General features: G+C 37.6%; 3 protein-coding genes across 5 annotated transcripts; 1 reads left to right on the forward strand and 2 right to left on the reverse strand.

Annotated features, from left to right (window-relative positions):
- Positions 1-184: 184 nt before the first annotated feature.
- Positions 185-7,837, forward strand: LOC106180492 (uncharacterized). 2 transcript variants are annotated; one of them, XM_086998440.1, is made up of 3 exons: positions 185-354; positions 2,362-2,634; positions 4,807-7,837. In XM_086998440.1, the coding sequence occupies exons 1-3, from the start codon at positions 213-215 to the stop codon at positions 5,781-5,783; spliced, it is 1,392 nt and encodes a 463-aa protein (XP_086854566.1). In that variant the 5' UTR covers positions 185-212; the 3' UTR covers positions 5,784-7,837. The 2 variants fall into 2 exon arrangements, with proteins under 2 accessions (XP_086854566.1, XP_086854567.1); XM_086998441.1 differs by having other exon boundaries at positions 2,365-2,634.
- LOC147759139 (toll-like receptor 3) lies at positions 7,739-9,938 on the reverse strand. Its single transcript, XM_086998439.1, has one exon. It carries the CDS (start codon positions 9,630-9,632, stop codon positions 7,908-7,910), a length of 1,725 nt encoding a protein of 574 aa, XP_086854565.1. The 5' UTR covers positions 9,633-9,938; the 3' UTR covers positions 7,739-7,907.
- A 2,718-nt stretch (positions 9,939-12,656) lies between these two features.
- On the reverse strand, positions 12,657-16,456 carry LOC106170657 (toll-like receptor 4). Of its 2 annotated transcripts, none has more exons than XM_013550630.2 (2): positions 14,107-16,446; positions 12,657-13,491 (listed from the first exon to the last, which is right to left on the reverse strand). In XM_013550630.2, exons 1-2 carry the CDS (start codon positions 16,290-16,292, stop codon positions 12,969-12,971), a joined length of 2,709 nt encoding a protein of 902 aa, XP_013406084.2. In that variant the 5' UTR covers positions 16,293-16,446; the 3' UTR covers positions 12,657-12,968. The 2 variants fall into 2 exon arrangements, with proteins under 2 accessions (XP_013406084.2, XP_086854814.1); XM_086998688.1 differs by having other exon boundaries at positions 13,355-13,491; positions 14,095-16,456.
- Between the last annotated feature and the right edge of the window lie 415 nt (positions 16,457-16,871).

Genomic DNA, 16,871 nt, shown 5'->3' on the forward strand with positions numbered 1-16,871 from the left:
ATTACAGACAGGATGTCTTCGCTTTGTATTTCACGCTGTTAAGTTAATTACTACCAAGTGACACTGGTCAGATACCAGTATAGCAAAACCTGATTGGACAGTACAACCTAGTCTCATTATGATCAGCCAATCAGAATCATAAGGAGTTCAGCTTCACCAAGAACAAAGAACACTCTCTCTCACTTCCTTAGAAAATTTTAACCTAGTAGTACATGCTCAGGAGAGAAAAGTTTTTAGTGAATTTCATAAAGTTTCTCAAAGTTTCTCGAAGTTATCAGCACCACAAGGAATATCAAGCAAAACGCAAGTGTATCATAAAGAGGCGATCACCAGTTAATCAAATTCACAACAAGGGTGAGTACCTAAATTCTAGAACCTGTTTGAGTATTTAAGATCAAAGTTTAAGCTATTGCAGTATTTAGTGAATTTTGCATTCACTTTACACAGAACTTGACTTGTCTCACATTATTCAGAATGGTTCACAAGGTTTTAGCACTGGGTCACTCATACATTTGTAGGTTAGGGCAAACTGTAGAAAATCTGCAAGAAGACTATTTTAATCTGGGTTTTGACGGGACTAGTGTACAAGTTGTCTGTCATGGCATAGGGGGAGGTGTAATTAGTAAGGGCCCTAAGTCTCTTAGAAATGAAATGCATATGCTAGCTAGCTATAACCCAGATGTAGTATACCTTCAAGTAGGAGGCAACGATTTGGCTAAGAAATATGCAGATCCCTTAGGAACTGCACAGGAGGTATTGAAATTTGCTGAGGACTTGATCAGTTTCCCAAGCGTTAAGTTAGTCATCATTGGACAACTGCTGCCACGTTATGTAGATACAGGGTCTTACAATGAAAAGGTAGTTAAAACAAATCTACATCTCAAAGCATATGCACAAAGTTGCCCCAACATATATTTTTGGCATCACAGGGGTTTCTGGAAAGATTCACGGGGCATGTTTAGTAGAGATAGGGTACATTTGAACTATTCAGGAATGCAAAAATATGCCAAGAGCGTACGCTGTGCCATAGGAAAGGGCCTTGCAAAATTGTAGTAGCCAACAGAACCTAAGTTTAGTTAAGCACTTTAGTTTCAGTACTGCACTCTCAAGAGTAGAATTAACATTTAAAACACACAGTTTACAGTGAAGGCCAGTTCATCTTAACTGCATATTTTAACTAGTACAATTGGAACTAACTTCACAAATCAGGCATTGTTCAGTGAGAAAGTAGCATCAGCTATCAAATTATCCCGGTGTAAGTACATATAAACATGTCTTGGAAATAGTTAATATGCTAACAAGGGAAGTCCTATATAGGATAAATGACAATAGTCTCCATTTTTATAGTGTTGGTTTAGCAAACTTAGTATATAAAGTGCTGTATGAAAATTATGTTTCTTTGCAAAATTATAAATTGGTTTTTGCTCAGTGCTTAATCTCTGATTTAAATTCAATAATGTAAAGCTAACATGTGGAGATTCAACAGTATCTGACTGTTTGTATGGGGCGAGTTCTTCAGTAGTGTTGGCTATGCTAACATGTGGAGATCGTCTCCAGTATTGGATTGTTTGTATGGGGCGAGTTCTTCAGTAGTGTTGGCTATGCTAACATGTGGAGATCGTCTCCAGTATTGAATTGTTTGTATGGGGCGAGTTCTTCAGTAGTGTTGGCTATGCTAACATGTGGAGATCGTCTCCAGTATTGGAATGTGGTATGGGGCGAGTTCTTCAGTAGTGTTGGCTATGCTAACATGTGGAGATCGTCTCCAGTATTGGATTGTTTGTATGGGGCGAGTTCTTCAGTAGTGTTGGCTATGCTAACATGTGGAGATCGTCTCCAGTATTGGATTGTTTGTATGGGGCGAGTTCTTCAGTAGTGTTGGCTATGCTAACATGTGGAGATCGTCTCCAGTATTGGATTGTTTGTATGGGGCGAGTTCTTCAGTAGTGTTGGCTATGCTAACATGTGGAGATCGTCTCCAGTATTGGATTGTTTGTATGGGGCGAGTTCTTCAGTAGTGTTGGCTATGCTAACATGTGGAGATCGTTTCCAGTACTTGCTTGATGTAGGAAGTGAGATCTCAGTAGTGTTAGAATCAGCTACATTTTCATTAGGCTAATAGAGTCCATTTCAGACTCAATATAAGCATATATATGGATATACCATATACTAATTTGAGTTTAGAAATGCATATAAACATGTGAAGGCTAAATTAGGTTCAGTTAAATTTATAATGATTCAGCAGCTGTAATGTTTACTGTCAGTAAAATAGTACTTAAGGTATTCTAGTGTATCTCCTATTCATTTCACAAAATAACCCCATGGACAAGCTTGCTGTGCGCATAAATTTACTTATTCCAGTAGACATGCCACCAACAAGAAGGAGTCGAGTGAGTGCCCGGGCAACACCAGTGGCCCCTCGTGGGAGACCAGCTCGTGCATCCAAAACAAACAGCAGACAAGAAATGGCAATCCAAAACTTAGAAGCAGCCATTGACTATGATAAATTAGCCGATAAAGTGGCTCAAAGACTAATGGCTGCCCAACAGAATACTCCACCCACGCCTACTGAAACGCCCACATTTGAACCACAGCCAGGTCCAAGCTCTTCCCAGGATGAACAACCCAGTGCAGGTACGAACTTTCTGATTGACCCAAACCTGTATACAACTATGCCTCTGGGTTTTCACGTGGATGAAAAGACCAGACAAAAAATCTTTAACAATGAATATGTGGAATTTGCACAGCTTTTATACCCAGAGCAGAGCACAACTTTCAACCTTTACACAGACAGAGACGGTAATGTCACCTCACAACCAAAAACAAAATTCCTAAGAAGTATAAACCAGTGGAACCAGTCTTTTGACATTTTTCTGGCTATTTATTCATCTAAATTTTCAAACGAAACCCCCAATTTAGCTAAGTATGCAAGTACAATTAGACAAATTGACAACACATATGGATTTGCAGCTGCAAAATTTTATGATGAAAATTTTAGAAAGCTAAGAGCCTTGGCCCCTCTTGACTGGTCCATAGCACATAATGAGCTATGGCGACAGGTAACCATCAAATTTAATAAAGTAGGCCCAACAACATTCTCCCGCCCAGTTAGGAAACAGCCCCAGCCCTTTCGTTCCCAATACAACACGAGGACCCCCTTTGGATATTGCAGAAAGTACAATTCTGAAGGAGTATGCCACTACAACAACTGCATATACAGGCATGCTTGCTTCCAATGCCAACAACAGCACCCTTTCAAGTTCTGCAGAGGAAAAGATAATCACAACCCAAAACAAAACCCTGCAAGCACTACCAACACCAATAAAGGCAAAACTTCTTGAAAGATACCTACAAGGTTATGATGAAATAAATAAAAAGTACCTTATTGAGGGCTTTAACAAGGGGTTTGCACTGGGGATTCAGGGAACAGTCAATCCAAATCACGCAAAAAATCATAAATCTCTGTCCAATAATATGAATGCAGCCAAAGCTAAAATTGAGAAGGAAATTCAGTTAGGGCGCATTATGGGTCCATTCAATGAACCTTTAGAAAATTCAGTGATTTCCCCATTAGGTCTAATACCAAAAAAGGAGGCTAACAAATTCCGCCTGATACATGACTTGTCCTACCCAGAAGAAAAATCAATCAACTCCTATATCCCGGAAACATTTTCACGCGTCCAATACGAAAACATTGAAAATGTGATTTCTTTGGTTATTAAATTTGGCAAACATGCATTAATGTCCAAAGCAGATATAGCTGATGCTTTCAGGCTTATCCCAATACACCCATCAAATTACAAATTCTTAGGCTTCTCCTGGAATGAAAAATTTTACTATGATAAATGTCTACCAATGGGATGCTCCTCCTCATGTAAAATATTCGAATCCTTCAGCTGTGCTCTGCAATGGATAATGGTACACAAGTTCAACACGTTAGGCATTTCACATCTGCTAGATGATTTCTTTTTTATAGGACCTCAAAATGATGATCGTTGTAACACTGCATTAAATAACTTCTTGTTGTTATGTTAGGAAATAGGAGTCCCTATAAATAACGAGAAAACAGTCACACCCACTACTGTAATCACTATTTATGGAATTGAAATAAACTCTGACACAATAACTGCTCAGCTTCCCCAAGAAAAGGTCTCAAAAGCAGTACAGCTCCTTAAATCCATGAATAAAAAGAAAAAAGTTAAACTTAGGGACATGCAATCCCTAATTGGTTTTCTAAATTTTGCTTGTTCAGTAATAATACCAGGACGAGCATTCCTACGCCGCCTCATTGATCTAACGCGAGGAATTAAACATCCCCATCACTATATCAGGTTGAACAAAGAAGCTAGGGCAGACATGTCTGCATGGTTAAGTTTCCTACACCATCATAATGGCAAATCCTGTTTCCTATTTGAAAAGTGGCTCTCATCCGAAAGTATAAAATTTTTCTCAGATGCAGCCGGAAAAAATGGGGGCTTCGCAGCCATCTTAGGTAGTCAATGGTTTATGGATAAATGGCCAAGAGACCTCGAAGATATGCATATCACATGGAAAGAACTATTCCCAATCATTCTAGGCATAGAAATTTGGGGCAAAAAAATAGCGAATCATAAAATACTGTTCATGTGTGACAATGCATCAGTAGTGGATATCATAAACAAGACTTCAAGCAAAGATAAACATATCATGATTTTAGTAAGAAGACTTGTCCTGGCAACATTAAAATATAACATTCATTTCAAAGCCAAACATATCCCCGGATATACAAATATCATAGCAGATAAACTTTCCCGATTTAAATTACAGGAAGCTTTCTCATGGGCACCATGGCTGGACCCTCAACCAACCCCAATACCCAAAACTCTGACTCTGATGTCATCCAACAGTTGTTAAAAGCTTCACTTGCTCCAAACACAAGAAAAATGTACGGGAGAGTGCTCACTAACTTCAATACCTACCACAAGCAGAAATACGCCAAGCCTGCAGAATATCCACTCGACCAACAAATCTTAGCTGGTTACATTTCTCATCTTTTCCAACAGAAATATCAGGCGGCGACAATAGTGTCATATATATCAGTCTTGAGTTTTGTGCACAAGATGGATAATCTCCCAGATCCGACCAACTCATTCTTTGTCAAACAATTACTGAAAGGGGTAAAAAATACTTGCAAAGCACCAGATACAAGATTACCAATCACTCTAGAATTATTGCATCAGATAGTTAGAAGTAGTGACAAAGTGATCCCATCATTTAACAAGCGTCTTCTATGCAATGCCATGTTCCTATTAGCATTCCATGCCTTTCTGAGAATAGGGGAATTTACAGTAACAGGGTCAAATAAGATGGAAAATATTCTTCAAGTTCAACATGTAGTGTTTAAATATGCAAGCACTAAGTTAACTAGCATGAGTGTAAAAATTGTGCATTTTAAGCATAGCAACAACAAGCCGGTTTATATTGAAATTCCAAGTTCCAGCTCTATTGACATATGCCCCGTACATACTTTAAAAGCATATCTAGATGTCTTCAAACACTCTTCAGGACCCTTGTTTCAATTTGTAGACAGATCCCCAGTACCACGCTCCTTTTTCACAACAAAATTACAAGCAATTCTTTCCTTTAATGGCCTTGACTCCAAAGTGTACAAAAGCCACAGCTTTAGAATAGGTGCAGCAACATCAGCAGCCGCAAGGGGTACACCAGAAATAGTCATTCAAAAAATGGGTAGATGGAAATCAAATGCACTAAAAAGTTACATCCGTATCTCGACATTTTCTTAAAATCCAAGTCAATAATAACAAAAGGGAGGTCAGCAGAGACTGCTCCTTAATAACACTGCTCATCAACAACAAAAAGGTGGCTTATGCAGACTGCTCCAAAGACTTAATTCACAAAACCCCAAAACAAGTAAGGTCAAATCCTGGTTCCATCACGGTTATATACTTTTCTAGAACTTTGTGAACTCAGTATTTTGTCCTTGTTAACACTGGATCTGGAAACTGGATCCCAAGGCCAGCAATGCCTGCTTGGGTGACATGTCAGCCATTGGATAGTTACCATATTTGTATAGAGACTTAATTGTTATAAGTTAGCATTAGTTGATCTATCACGGTCATTTGTAACTGTATCACCTTCCATTTTATATGAGATGTTTACTATATAGAAAACTTAATTATAACAGGTTAGCATTAGTCAATTTATCAGGATCATTTGTAACTGTATCACTTTCCACTTTATATGTATTGTTTACTGTAGCTAACGTTTTAATGTGAAGCACCTTTCTTGTAATTTATTTTGGCATAAAGAGCTATTTAATTAGCAATAATTGAGATTATCAAGGTCATGAATACATGCTAGTGACCATATGGATATTAGATACGTAGAGTTCTGATGGTAAGCAAAGTGATAATGAACAACTTCCACCAAGGTCAGCAATGCCTGCTTGGTGACAACTTATCAACTTAGTTAAGAAAATTTCTTAATATTTAATATTTATAATGGTGTATGGCATATAGCCCAGGAAATATAGAATAGTAACAGAAAGTATGAAAATTAGGTAATTCAATCATTGTAAGAGAATGCAACCTTGTATAAATATCACTATGAGGAATTAGCATGAATTCAGAGGAGTCTCCTTGGATGGGGGGATACAGACTGCGGACAGTCTGTATCTTTGGCCCTTTTTCCCTCCATCTTTGCTGAAATGTAAATTATATCTTTAAGCTTGAAAATTATATAACATGCATGATTGTCATTCATAGATTTATATCTAACTCTCAGTATTTTTCATTCGTACTTTGAACATTAATCAAAGTGCAAATGTCAATAAAATGACATTTTCAACCTACATCTATTTGATTCTGTTGTTTTGTGTATGATAACAAAATTTGACAGCAAACTAGCCGCGGCGACTCCTCTCAATTCATGCACTCATAAATATAATTTATTGGTCACAATAAAGGGATTTATGTGTGATGAGGGTATTAATGTGATGTAAGATGCCCAGGGAAACTCCCAGAGACTAAGATAAGCTCCAGATGTTTCTTCCCTAATTACAGACAGGATGTCTTCGCTTTGTATTTCACGCTGTTAAGTTAATTACTACCAAGTGACACTGGTCAGATACCAGTATAGCAAAACCTGATTGGACAGTACAACCTAGTCTCATTATGATCAGCCAATCAGAATCATAAGGAGTTCAGCTTCACCAAGAACAAAGAACACTCTCTCTCACTTCCTTAGAAAATTTTAACCTAGTAGTACATGCTCAGGAGAGAAAAGTTTTTAGTGAATTTCATAAAGTTTCTCAAACCCAACCCTGTCCCTCCCTAATGTTCCCTGATTAATTAACACTACAAAACAATTATTAATTCTATGTATCATTATTATATGTATGGTATTTATGTTTAGAAACATTTGACATATAGGTAAGCCTCTATGTGTTAGCAGTTCTCATTTTGTTTAAGTCAACATACAGGGCATAACCTTAGCATAGGGCACATATGGCAGTTATAAGGCCAAGAGAGACAACTCGATTAGTGGGCTGTCAGAGCATTGAGGAAACCTACGTCCCCTTCCTGAAGGGTAGGGGTTGCGCAGCTCGCTCTCAGCCTCGGCCGAATTTTGGACATAAAATTTATCTAAAACATATTGCCATGTGTGGGCCCTTTTTCCCTCCATCTTTGCTGAAATGTAAATTATATCTTTAAGCTTGAAAATTATATAACATGCATGATTGTCATTCATAGATTTATATCTAACTCTCAGTATTTTTCATTCGTACTTTGAACATTAATCAAAGTGCAAATGTCAATAAAATGACATTTTCAACCTACATCTATTTGATTCTGTTGTTTTGTGTATGATAACAAAATTTGACAGCAAACTAGCCGCGGCGACTCCTCTCAATTCATGCACTCATAAAAGTCTTTTGGTATTGTGCTGATTTTGTTTACTGATAAATCGAGGATTTCTAAGTGTGGGAGTTGTATGGGATGTAGACCACCTTCAGCAATCAAAGGACCTAAATTGTTTTCTTTCAGATACAAGTAAATCAGTGAGATGAAATTTTCAAAAAATGGTTTTGGAAGGAAGTTAACACCATTATAAGATAAATCCAGAAACTCTAGCCGATCTAAGCCATAAAGTAAGGCACAAAAAGTTTTTAAATTCACGTCCTCTATTCTGAGATATCTGAGCTTGTTTGGAAAGAAATAAACGGACCCCTTAAAAGTATCACATGGTAAATAATCATTCCTGTCTGTGGCCCACCAGCTTATAGACACGTATTCTAAATTTTCAGGCAGGTTTATTTTCAAAATTGGGAGCTCTAACCGAAAATTATGTGGGGCACTTCGAATTGTTTGGGGGGTTGGGCTTACATACGAGTATTTAGCTGGTGCTAAAGGAACCTTTGAACGGCCATACCTAAAAGAGTTTGATAGAATATCTTGAGGTGTCACCAAACTCGTGCGATAAATATTGTTGTCCACTCTAAAAAGTGTTAGGTTTGTATTCATCATTAGATCATGAAATATTTTATCGAAACCAATTTCCTGTATTCCATTTTCCAAACCAAATAAAAGGTTGTTGCCAGACAAATCTACATATTCTAAATGAGGCAGAAACTTAAAATTTTGAAGGTCAATCGCTTCTATTCTATTGCGTATTAATTCCAATGTCTTAAGTGATGTTCGTTTCAAACACTGAAAAGTATTAGCAGACACAATCCACTGTGGAACATTTGGTTTCCAATTTCGCCATCCGAATATGTGGTACATGTGAAGAACTTCAATTGACGTATTGTTCAGGTCACATATGAACTTCTCGGCCTCTGTGACTGACATAAAGTTGGCATATTCTATGTCCAATGTTTTCAAAAGTGGAAATGAAGACAATGTGTCATATTCTACGGTGTCCAGTCCACAATCAATGAAAGCCAGTCGTTCAATAGGACAGTTTTTCAGCATGGCAAAAGTGTGCTTTCTTATGTTCCTTACAGATCCAACTCCATAAAACACGACTGTTTTCAGTGAAGTAAGATTGTTGTATCCGCGACCAAATGGTTTATATCCATCTGGTAGACTTGGAAAGGTCACTTGTTGCAATTGGTGTAAGGGAGCTAAGGTTTGGTCTAAATAGCCTTGTTGAATCTGTGCACTGCTGCTCATTCTTCCGAACATCAGAACTTCTAACGAGATTAAATCACGAAACAAGTTCGTGGGGAATGCTTCATAATCGAAGTTCATGTCCCAATGAAGTGGAGACAAATCTAAGAGTTCCAAATTCCATAAACCTGTAAAACTATCCTCGTGAAAGTGTTTTATGTTGTTCCCTCCGACATACAGTGCTTTCAGTCCCTCCAGTTGGCTAAATGCGTGCGGTGGGATCTCAGACAGACCGGTGTAGCGTAGATCCAATACAGTTGTATTAAGTGGTATAGCTATCTCCAGGGGCAGGGCACGGATTGGGCTGTAAGAGCAGTTGAGAATCCCCTGTGACCAGGACGTAAAATCACAGTGACATGGCGCCGGGCATCTCTGAGCCTTGAAACCTCCACAACTAACAATGAAATTCACCAAACACCACAGATACAGAATAAAGTAACCTTTTCCTGGCATCGTGGACATTTCAGTTATCGGTATTCTGGGCTCCCTTTTTGCGAGTAAGGATTGAATGATTCACATACAGAAAAAAATTACTATACAGCCACTCATGCAGGCACATTCTATAATTCCCAATGAAACTCTCCTCTTAAGATAGGGCCAAATTGTGTCGACGAACTTTTTATAGGCATTTATATATTTATGGGCTACATAAACATTTATCTAAGCTTACATGTCGTGATACTCTTCTGCTTTGGTTGTGAATTTGACTAGGATTGCTTTATACACGAACAGTTAATTAAATATAGTACTTTCTCCGGGTCTTTTATCCAATGTTTTTCTTCCTGGTTTTGTAGAGATTGTTGTTGGCATTATTAAAAGAAAATTCAATAGGTTTATACAGACTTATAAAAAGCGTTTAGCGTGTAGAATCAACACCGTGTTTCCATTGCGCTCCTTTATGTCTAAGATCTAATAAACTTAGTTTATGTTCACAACCACAAGTCACGATCACACGAGTATAGAACACTACGCCTCCCTAATATCTTGCAGATTAACATTTTTTTACATTTGCTGAAACCAGAACGCATTGATCAAAATGAAGAATGTGAGAAAAAAGACAAGGAAACCTTAGAACAAACAAAATCAATGACCAATGATGACAGGAGGAGAGGTAGTGCGATTGCACCCACCGCAAGTGATTTTTGATAAAAGATATGTTACGTGTAAACGTGTTCTCCACCCCTCCTCCCAAGTTCATAAGAAAGCTTTTTTTTCTATATCCTTCTTTATATTAAAATGTGTGTAATTCAAATAACTTATGCTCTCACACAACTGTAACAAATCCTCTCCGTCAACTTGGGGAACCTGTGCGTGTATAATTATTTTGTTTGCCAACAGCCGTGGGGAATTCCCTCTTCATCCACCGAACTTTATGATTGGACAGGCTTTTTTAAGGTGATACGTGAGTATATTGTCTGTTACATAAAGGCAATTTGGGAAGTTTTGAAAAGGAAGATGATTGCCTTTTGAGACTTGCCATGTGAGGTTTAAAAATGTCAAGTTTGATTTGTGGCAACATTTTCTTTGAAATAAACACAGAAGTTAAAATTGAGGAAGTTATAAACGGAAGTAAAAATTACTGACTTCAAAAGAAATTAAAATTTATTTGGGTATTGTAAGAAAATATCACATCATTTCAAAACAGTCCACAGTGCGTCCTCTAGGGGCAGGCCAGGAGGCACCTCTGCTGAGCCAAGAGCGCAGCGTTTGCGGGGAGCTGAGGAGCGCGAGCATCTGGCTCAGCGCAAGTGGCGCGCGCCAATTGCTTACCGTGTGCGGGGTGCTTTACAAGTTCAGTTGCAAACATACGTGATGTTAATGAGTAGATTTTTCGTATCAGTAATACGCTTTGCATATCATATCTGACATTTTATCTATCTTTATTTTCAAATTTCAAAAGTTTCATATACGTAGTAGTAAAATGAAAATAAAATATATATTAGATCAAACGATATTAACTATTTTGAACATATTTTTAAATATTAAATTTTTTCAATCGTATATCTATGACGATTCTAGGACAATCCCCCCGCCCCCAGGAAAGCCCCCCCCCCCAAGAAATATATATTCGTATACAAATATAAAGTACTGTAAAAACTATAAAGTTTAAAACATTCCATCCCTTTTATTAATATTTTAATGTGATAATGCGTCTTCATCATGAAACATATTATTTTATAAGAAATTCCTTTTCACTTTATATTTTTATATATTTGTATATAAATATATATTATTTATATATATTTGTATATAAATATTTATTTTCGGAGGGAATCGTCCGGGGGGGAGGGGATTGTGCGGGAGTGGGGGGGGGGCGGGATTATATAAAAGCACTGTGCTATATGACAAGCTTTCCCTGGAAAAAAAACTTGAAGTCTTCCATCAGATCTCTTTGAGGTTTTCAGAAAACTTCTAGAGGTGTGCTTAGTCATTATCATGTTATCAGTGACAAGGCATCAGCAACAGTGGAAGGGTGACGTATTATACAAATGGACTATACAGGCCTCTGTATGACTAACATCAAATTGCTTATCATGTCACACACAAACGGCACAAACTGTCGGGCGTAGATGTCTTATGCGCTTTTTTTATTATTTTGATTACGACCTTGAGAATCCATGCGTGTACACATTATTGTTCGCCCACAGCTGTGGGGGATTCCCTCATGTACCCCTGTTCTTTATGATTGGATACCCTTTGTTGTCATGTACGGTAGAACGGGTTTTGATACTTCGATGAAGGTCAGGCTTATTTAACTTAGGCCCTATTTAGGTACAATTTACTCCTGAGAAAATTGCAGCATTTTTGTACTCAACACTTATGTTTTGTCCTGTGAAAGCCTGTACTTGTTAGTTCAATTACTCCTGCTACTCAATTTTTTTTCGCCCAACAGATTTCTGCTACATACAAATAAACATACTTGTTGCTTATACATAATTATAAAAAACGAAAGAGAAAGAAGAATCTTTCGAGAAATTTTATGTTTTTAAGACAATGCATGGATTGTATTTAACACTTCCTTCTCTCCTCTCCCATCTGGATGCAGGGAACGACAGTGACATGAGGTACCAGGAAGCCCCTATCCCAAAAAAGCAATTCCCAATTTGTCCTGACATCCTTAACATTTTTCTAACAACCTCGTGCACCAATACATACATGACAAAGTTTCAAGGGCAGAAATATGCTATGTAGTTTTGGCGGCTTTTTTCTTCTTTTGCTCCAAGCCTAGATTATACATGTATACGAGTATTTTATTTTAAAAAATCTTTGTTGAAGAAGTGTCTTAAACATAATAATTTCTTTCGTAAAAAAAAAAAAAAAATTAAAGTGAGAAATGTTTATATCAAATCTCTCTCTCCCATTGCTGAGCCGCTTTAGGTTAATCGAGGTGCATATTGTACTAATAAAGAATACTGTATTAATACAGAACACTGGATACAAGAGTCGGCAAAGGCGAAAAGAAAGTGACGTTACAAAATATGCATCTATTTATGGCATCTACATATCAAAATTTATTTACTCAAAATAATTTATATTGTCACACAATTGTTACAAATATCCACACAGTTTTTTCGATCTGATCTACAATACGTAAGCCATAAGTGCATGTTACAAAACAGTTCAAAAACCAAAAACCTCAGCCACATAACTTCAGTCATCTCGTCTTCATCAGCTTGCTCAAGTGGTTTATTCACATCAAAAATTGCGTCGGAAAGACGATTGCAGAACAGACAGTGTCCGTCTGGGTTCTCAGTCCACTTTATATACCCTCAACAGTTTAAAATCAAATCCAATCAGCTACATGAGTTCAGTCGTGTCATCTTTCTCGGGTTGCACAAGTATATTATTCTCATCAAAGATGGCGTTGGAGAGGCGTTTCCAGAACAAACGTTGTCCATCGGGGTCCTCAGTCCACTTTATATACCCTCTAGCTCTAATGTACTTTCGCAGCGATTTCGTCATAGCATCAAATGGCACAGGTTGAAACATAACCGGGATTACTGATTGATAACCACGAGCAAGAGACATCTGAAACTCAAACTCACACCAAGGATTGAGCACGTAGCTCTCAGACAGAACAAGCACTGTTTTTCTGCTGTTTTCCACGGCCTCTACGATGGCCTCGGAAAGGGAAGCGCCACCAATGAAATTTCTTTGATCTATGATAACATCAAGTTGATCCACGTCTTCTAGATGATGCAACAGCACGTGCGTTACCCAGTAATAATCGTTGTCGTCATAGGAGGCGTACACGTGACCAGGTGGTGCAGCAATGACACCTCTCTTTCGAAAATGGCGGCGAAGAAGGAAGAAGTGGTATCTATAAAATTGGGAGAAAAACAAAAACGTGATCGGTAATCATTACAAATATTTTACTGAAATGTCGCACTAAATGACATAGAAACACTTTAATACCCATTCAAACTATTGGGATTCACTTTCCTAATGTAGTCCAACTCCAATAGCGACAATTCAGTTGGTTAGTGCTTATATCTATGTATTCTATGAAAAGAAAGTTAGTCATGGTAAAAGATAATGTAAATATTTCATTGTCGCTGAGGTGCATTCGTTTCAACGATACAAGATAGCCACGAAAGTCTTTTGGTATTATGTCGATTTTGTTCACTGATAAATCGAGGATTTCTAAGTGTGGGAGTTGTATTGGATGTAGACCACCTTTAGCAATTGATAATTAGTTTTCAAAGGATAACCTACACTGTATTTGATTTTAACTATTAGTATTAATATTCATTTTAATACTATATTTTCTAGATTCTATCACTATATTTAGTATATGTTGCAAAGAGAGCACAATGAACCCTTAGGACTATATATAATAGTTTTCCTGTGTTAAATTATTTTTATGCGCATTTTGATACATATTTAATCAATATAAAAATTGAACTTGTCTACATACACTCACAAGTTAACTCACTTGATATTCCAACGGTAAATGTAAGCTACTATAAATCCACAGGCAACAGCAAATATGACACCAAGAGATGCTACCAAGGAAAGCCACTGGTTTGATGAAATGATCGTATGTGGAGAACTGTCGCATTCCCTATCAAGTCTACTCAGGCTGCTCTCTAAGCTTGTTTTAGATCCATTCACGTAGCAAGTGGAGTCGTTGGAGAATATTGTCGTCATGTTGGAATGGATAATCAAATGGAGGAATCCTATCCCGTCGCAAACGTTGCAGTCCATGGGATTGTTGCTCATGTTCAAAGTTACATCCAAACTACTATCATTTATCTTCAAAATGTAATCCAACTGTGATATCGACAAGGCAGTTAGTTGGTTAGTGCTTATATCTATGTATTCTATGGAAAGTAAGTTTGTAATAGTAAAAGATAATGTTGATATTCGATTGTCGCTGATGTCCAGCCGTTTTAAGGATACAAGATAGCCAAAAAAGTCTTTTGGTATTGTGCTGATTTTGTTCACTGATAAATCGAGGATTTCTAAATGAGGGAGTTGTAATGGATTAAGACCACCTTCAGCTATCAAAGGTCCTAAATTGTTTTCTTTCATATACAAGTATATCAGTGAGGTTAAATTATCAAAAAATGTTTTTGGAAGGAAGTTAACACCATTATAAGATAAATCCAGAAACTCTAGCCGATCTAAGCCATAAAGTGAGGCACAAAAAGTTTTTAAATTCATGTCCTCTATTCTGAGATATCTGAGCTTGTTTGGAAACAAAAAAACGGACCCCTTAAAAGTATCACATGGTAAGATATTATTTCTATCTGTGGCCCACCAGCTTATAGACACGTATTCTAAATTTTCAGGCAGGTTTATTTTCAAAATTGGGAGCTCTAACCGAAAATTATGTGGGGCACTTCGAGTTGTTTGGGGGGTTGGGCTTACATACGAGTATTTAGCTGGTTCTAAAGGAAGCTTTGGACGGCCATACCAAAAAGAGTTTGATGGAATATCTTGAGGTGTCACCAATCTCCTGCCATAAACATTGTTGTCCACTCTAAAAAGTGTTAGGTTTGTATTTAACATCAGATCACGAAATGTTTTATCGAAACCAAAGTCCTGTTTTCCATTTTCCAAAGTAAATAAAAGGTTGTTGCCAGACAAATCTACATATTCTAAATGAGGCAGAAACTTTAAATTTTGAAGGTCAATCGCTTCTATTCTATTGCGCATTAATTCCAATGTCTTAAGTGATGTTTGTTTCAAACACTGAAAAGTATCAGCAAACACAATCCACTGTGGAACATTTGGTTCCCCATTTCGCCATCCGAATATGTCGTACATGTGAAGAACTTCAATTGAGGTATTGTTCAGGTCACATATAATCTTCTCGGCCTCTGTGACTGACACAAAGTTGGCATATTCTATGTCCAATACTTTCAGATGTGGAAATGAAGACAATGTGCCATATTCTACGGTGTCCAGTCCACAGCTAATGAAAGCTAATCGTTCGATAGGACAGTTTTTCAACATGGCAAAAGTGTGCTTTCTTATGTTCGTTACAGATCCAACTCCATGAAACACCACTGTTTTCAGTGAAGTAAGATTGTTGTATCCGCGACCAAATGGTGGATTTCCATCCGGTAGACTTGGAAAGGTCACCTGTTGCAATTGGTGTAAGGGAGCTAAGGTTTGGTCTAAATAGCCTTGTTGAATCTGTGCACTGCTGCTCATTCTTCCGAACATCAGAACTTCTAACAAGATTAAATCACGAAACAAGTTCGTGGGGAATGCTTCATAATCGAAGTTCATGTCCCAATGAAGTGGAGACAAATCTAAGAGTTCCAAATTCCATAAACCTGTAAAACTATCCTCGTGAAAGTGTTTTATGTTGTTCCCTCCGACATACAGTGCTTTCAGTCCCTCCAGTTGGTTAAATGCGTGCGGTGGGATCTCAGACAGACCGGTGTAGCGTAGATCCAGTACAGTTGTATTACGTGGTATAGCTATCTCCAGGGGCAGGGCACGGATTGGACTGTAAGAGCAGTTGAGAATCCCCTGTGACCAGGACGTAAAATCACAGTGACATGGCGCCGGGCATCTCTGAGCCTTGAAACCTCCACAACTAACAATGAAATTCACCAAACACCACAGATACAGAATAAAGTAACCATTTCCTGGCATCGTGGACATTTCAGTTATCGGCAATCTGGGCTCCCTTTTTGCGAGTAAGGAATGATTCACATACACAATTTTTTTACTAAACAGCCACTCATGCAGTCACATTCTATAATTCCACATGAAACTCTCCTCTTAAGATAGGGCCAAATTATGGCGACGGGCTTTTTTATAGGCATTTATATATATTTATGGACTACATAAACATTTATCTAAGCTTACACATTGTATTACTCTTCTACTTTGGTTGTGAATTTGACGAGGATTATACACGAACAATTAACTAAATGTAGTACTTTCTCTGGGTCTTTTATCCAATATGTTTTTCTTCCTGGTTTTGAAGAGATCGGTTGACATTTTTAAAAGAAAATTCAATATGTTTATACATGTACAGACTTATTAAAAGCGTTTAGAGTGTAGAATCAACACCGTGTTTCCATTGCGCTCCTTTATGTTCACAACCACAAGTCACGATCTCACGCGTATGGAACACCGTGCCCCTTTAATACCTTGCGAAATGACGTTTTTTAACATTTGCTGAAACCAGAACGCATTGATGAAAATGAAGAATGTGAGAAAAAAAAGATAAGGAAA

The sequence above is a fragment of the Lingula anatina genome, unplaced genomic scaffold (genome assembly GCF_051362555.1).
Source record: "Lingula anatina isolate TDL-2025a unplaced genomic scaffold, LinAna3.0 unanchor82, whole genome shotgun sequence".
Taxonomy (NCBI): Eukaryota; Metazoa; Brachiopoda; class Lingulata; order Lingulida; family Lingulidae; genus Lingula; species Lingula anatina.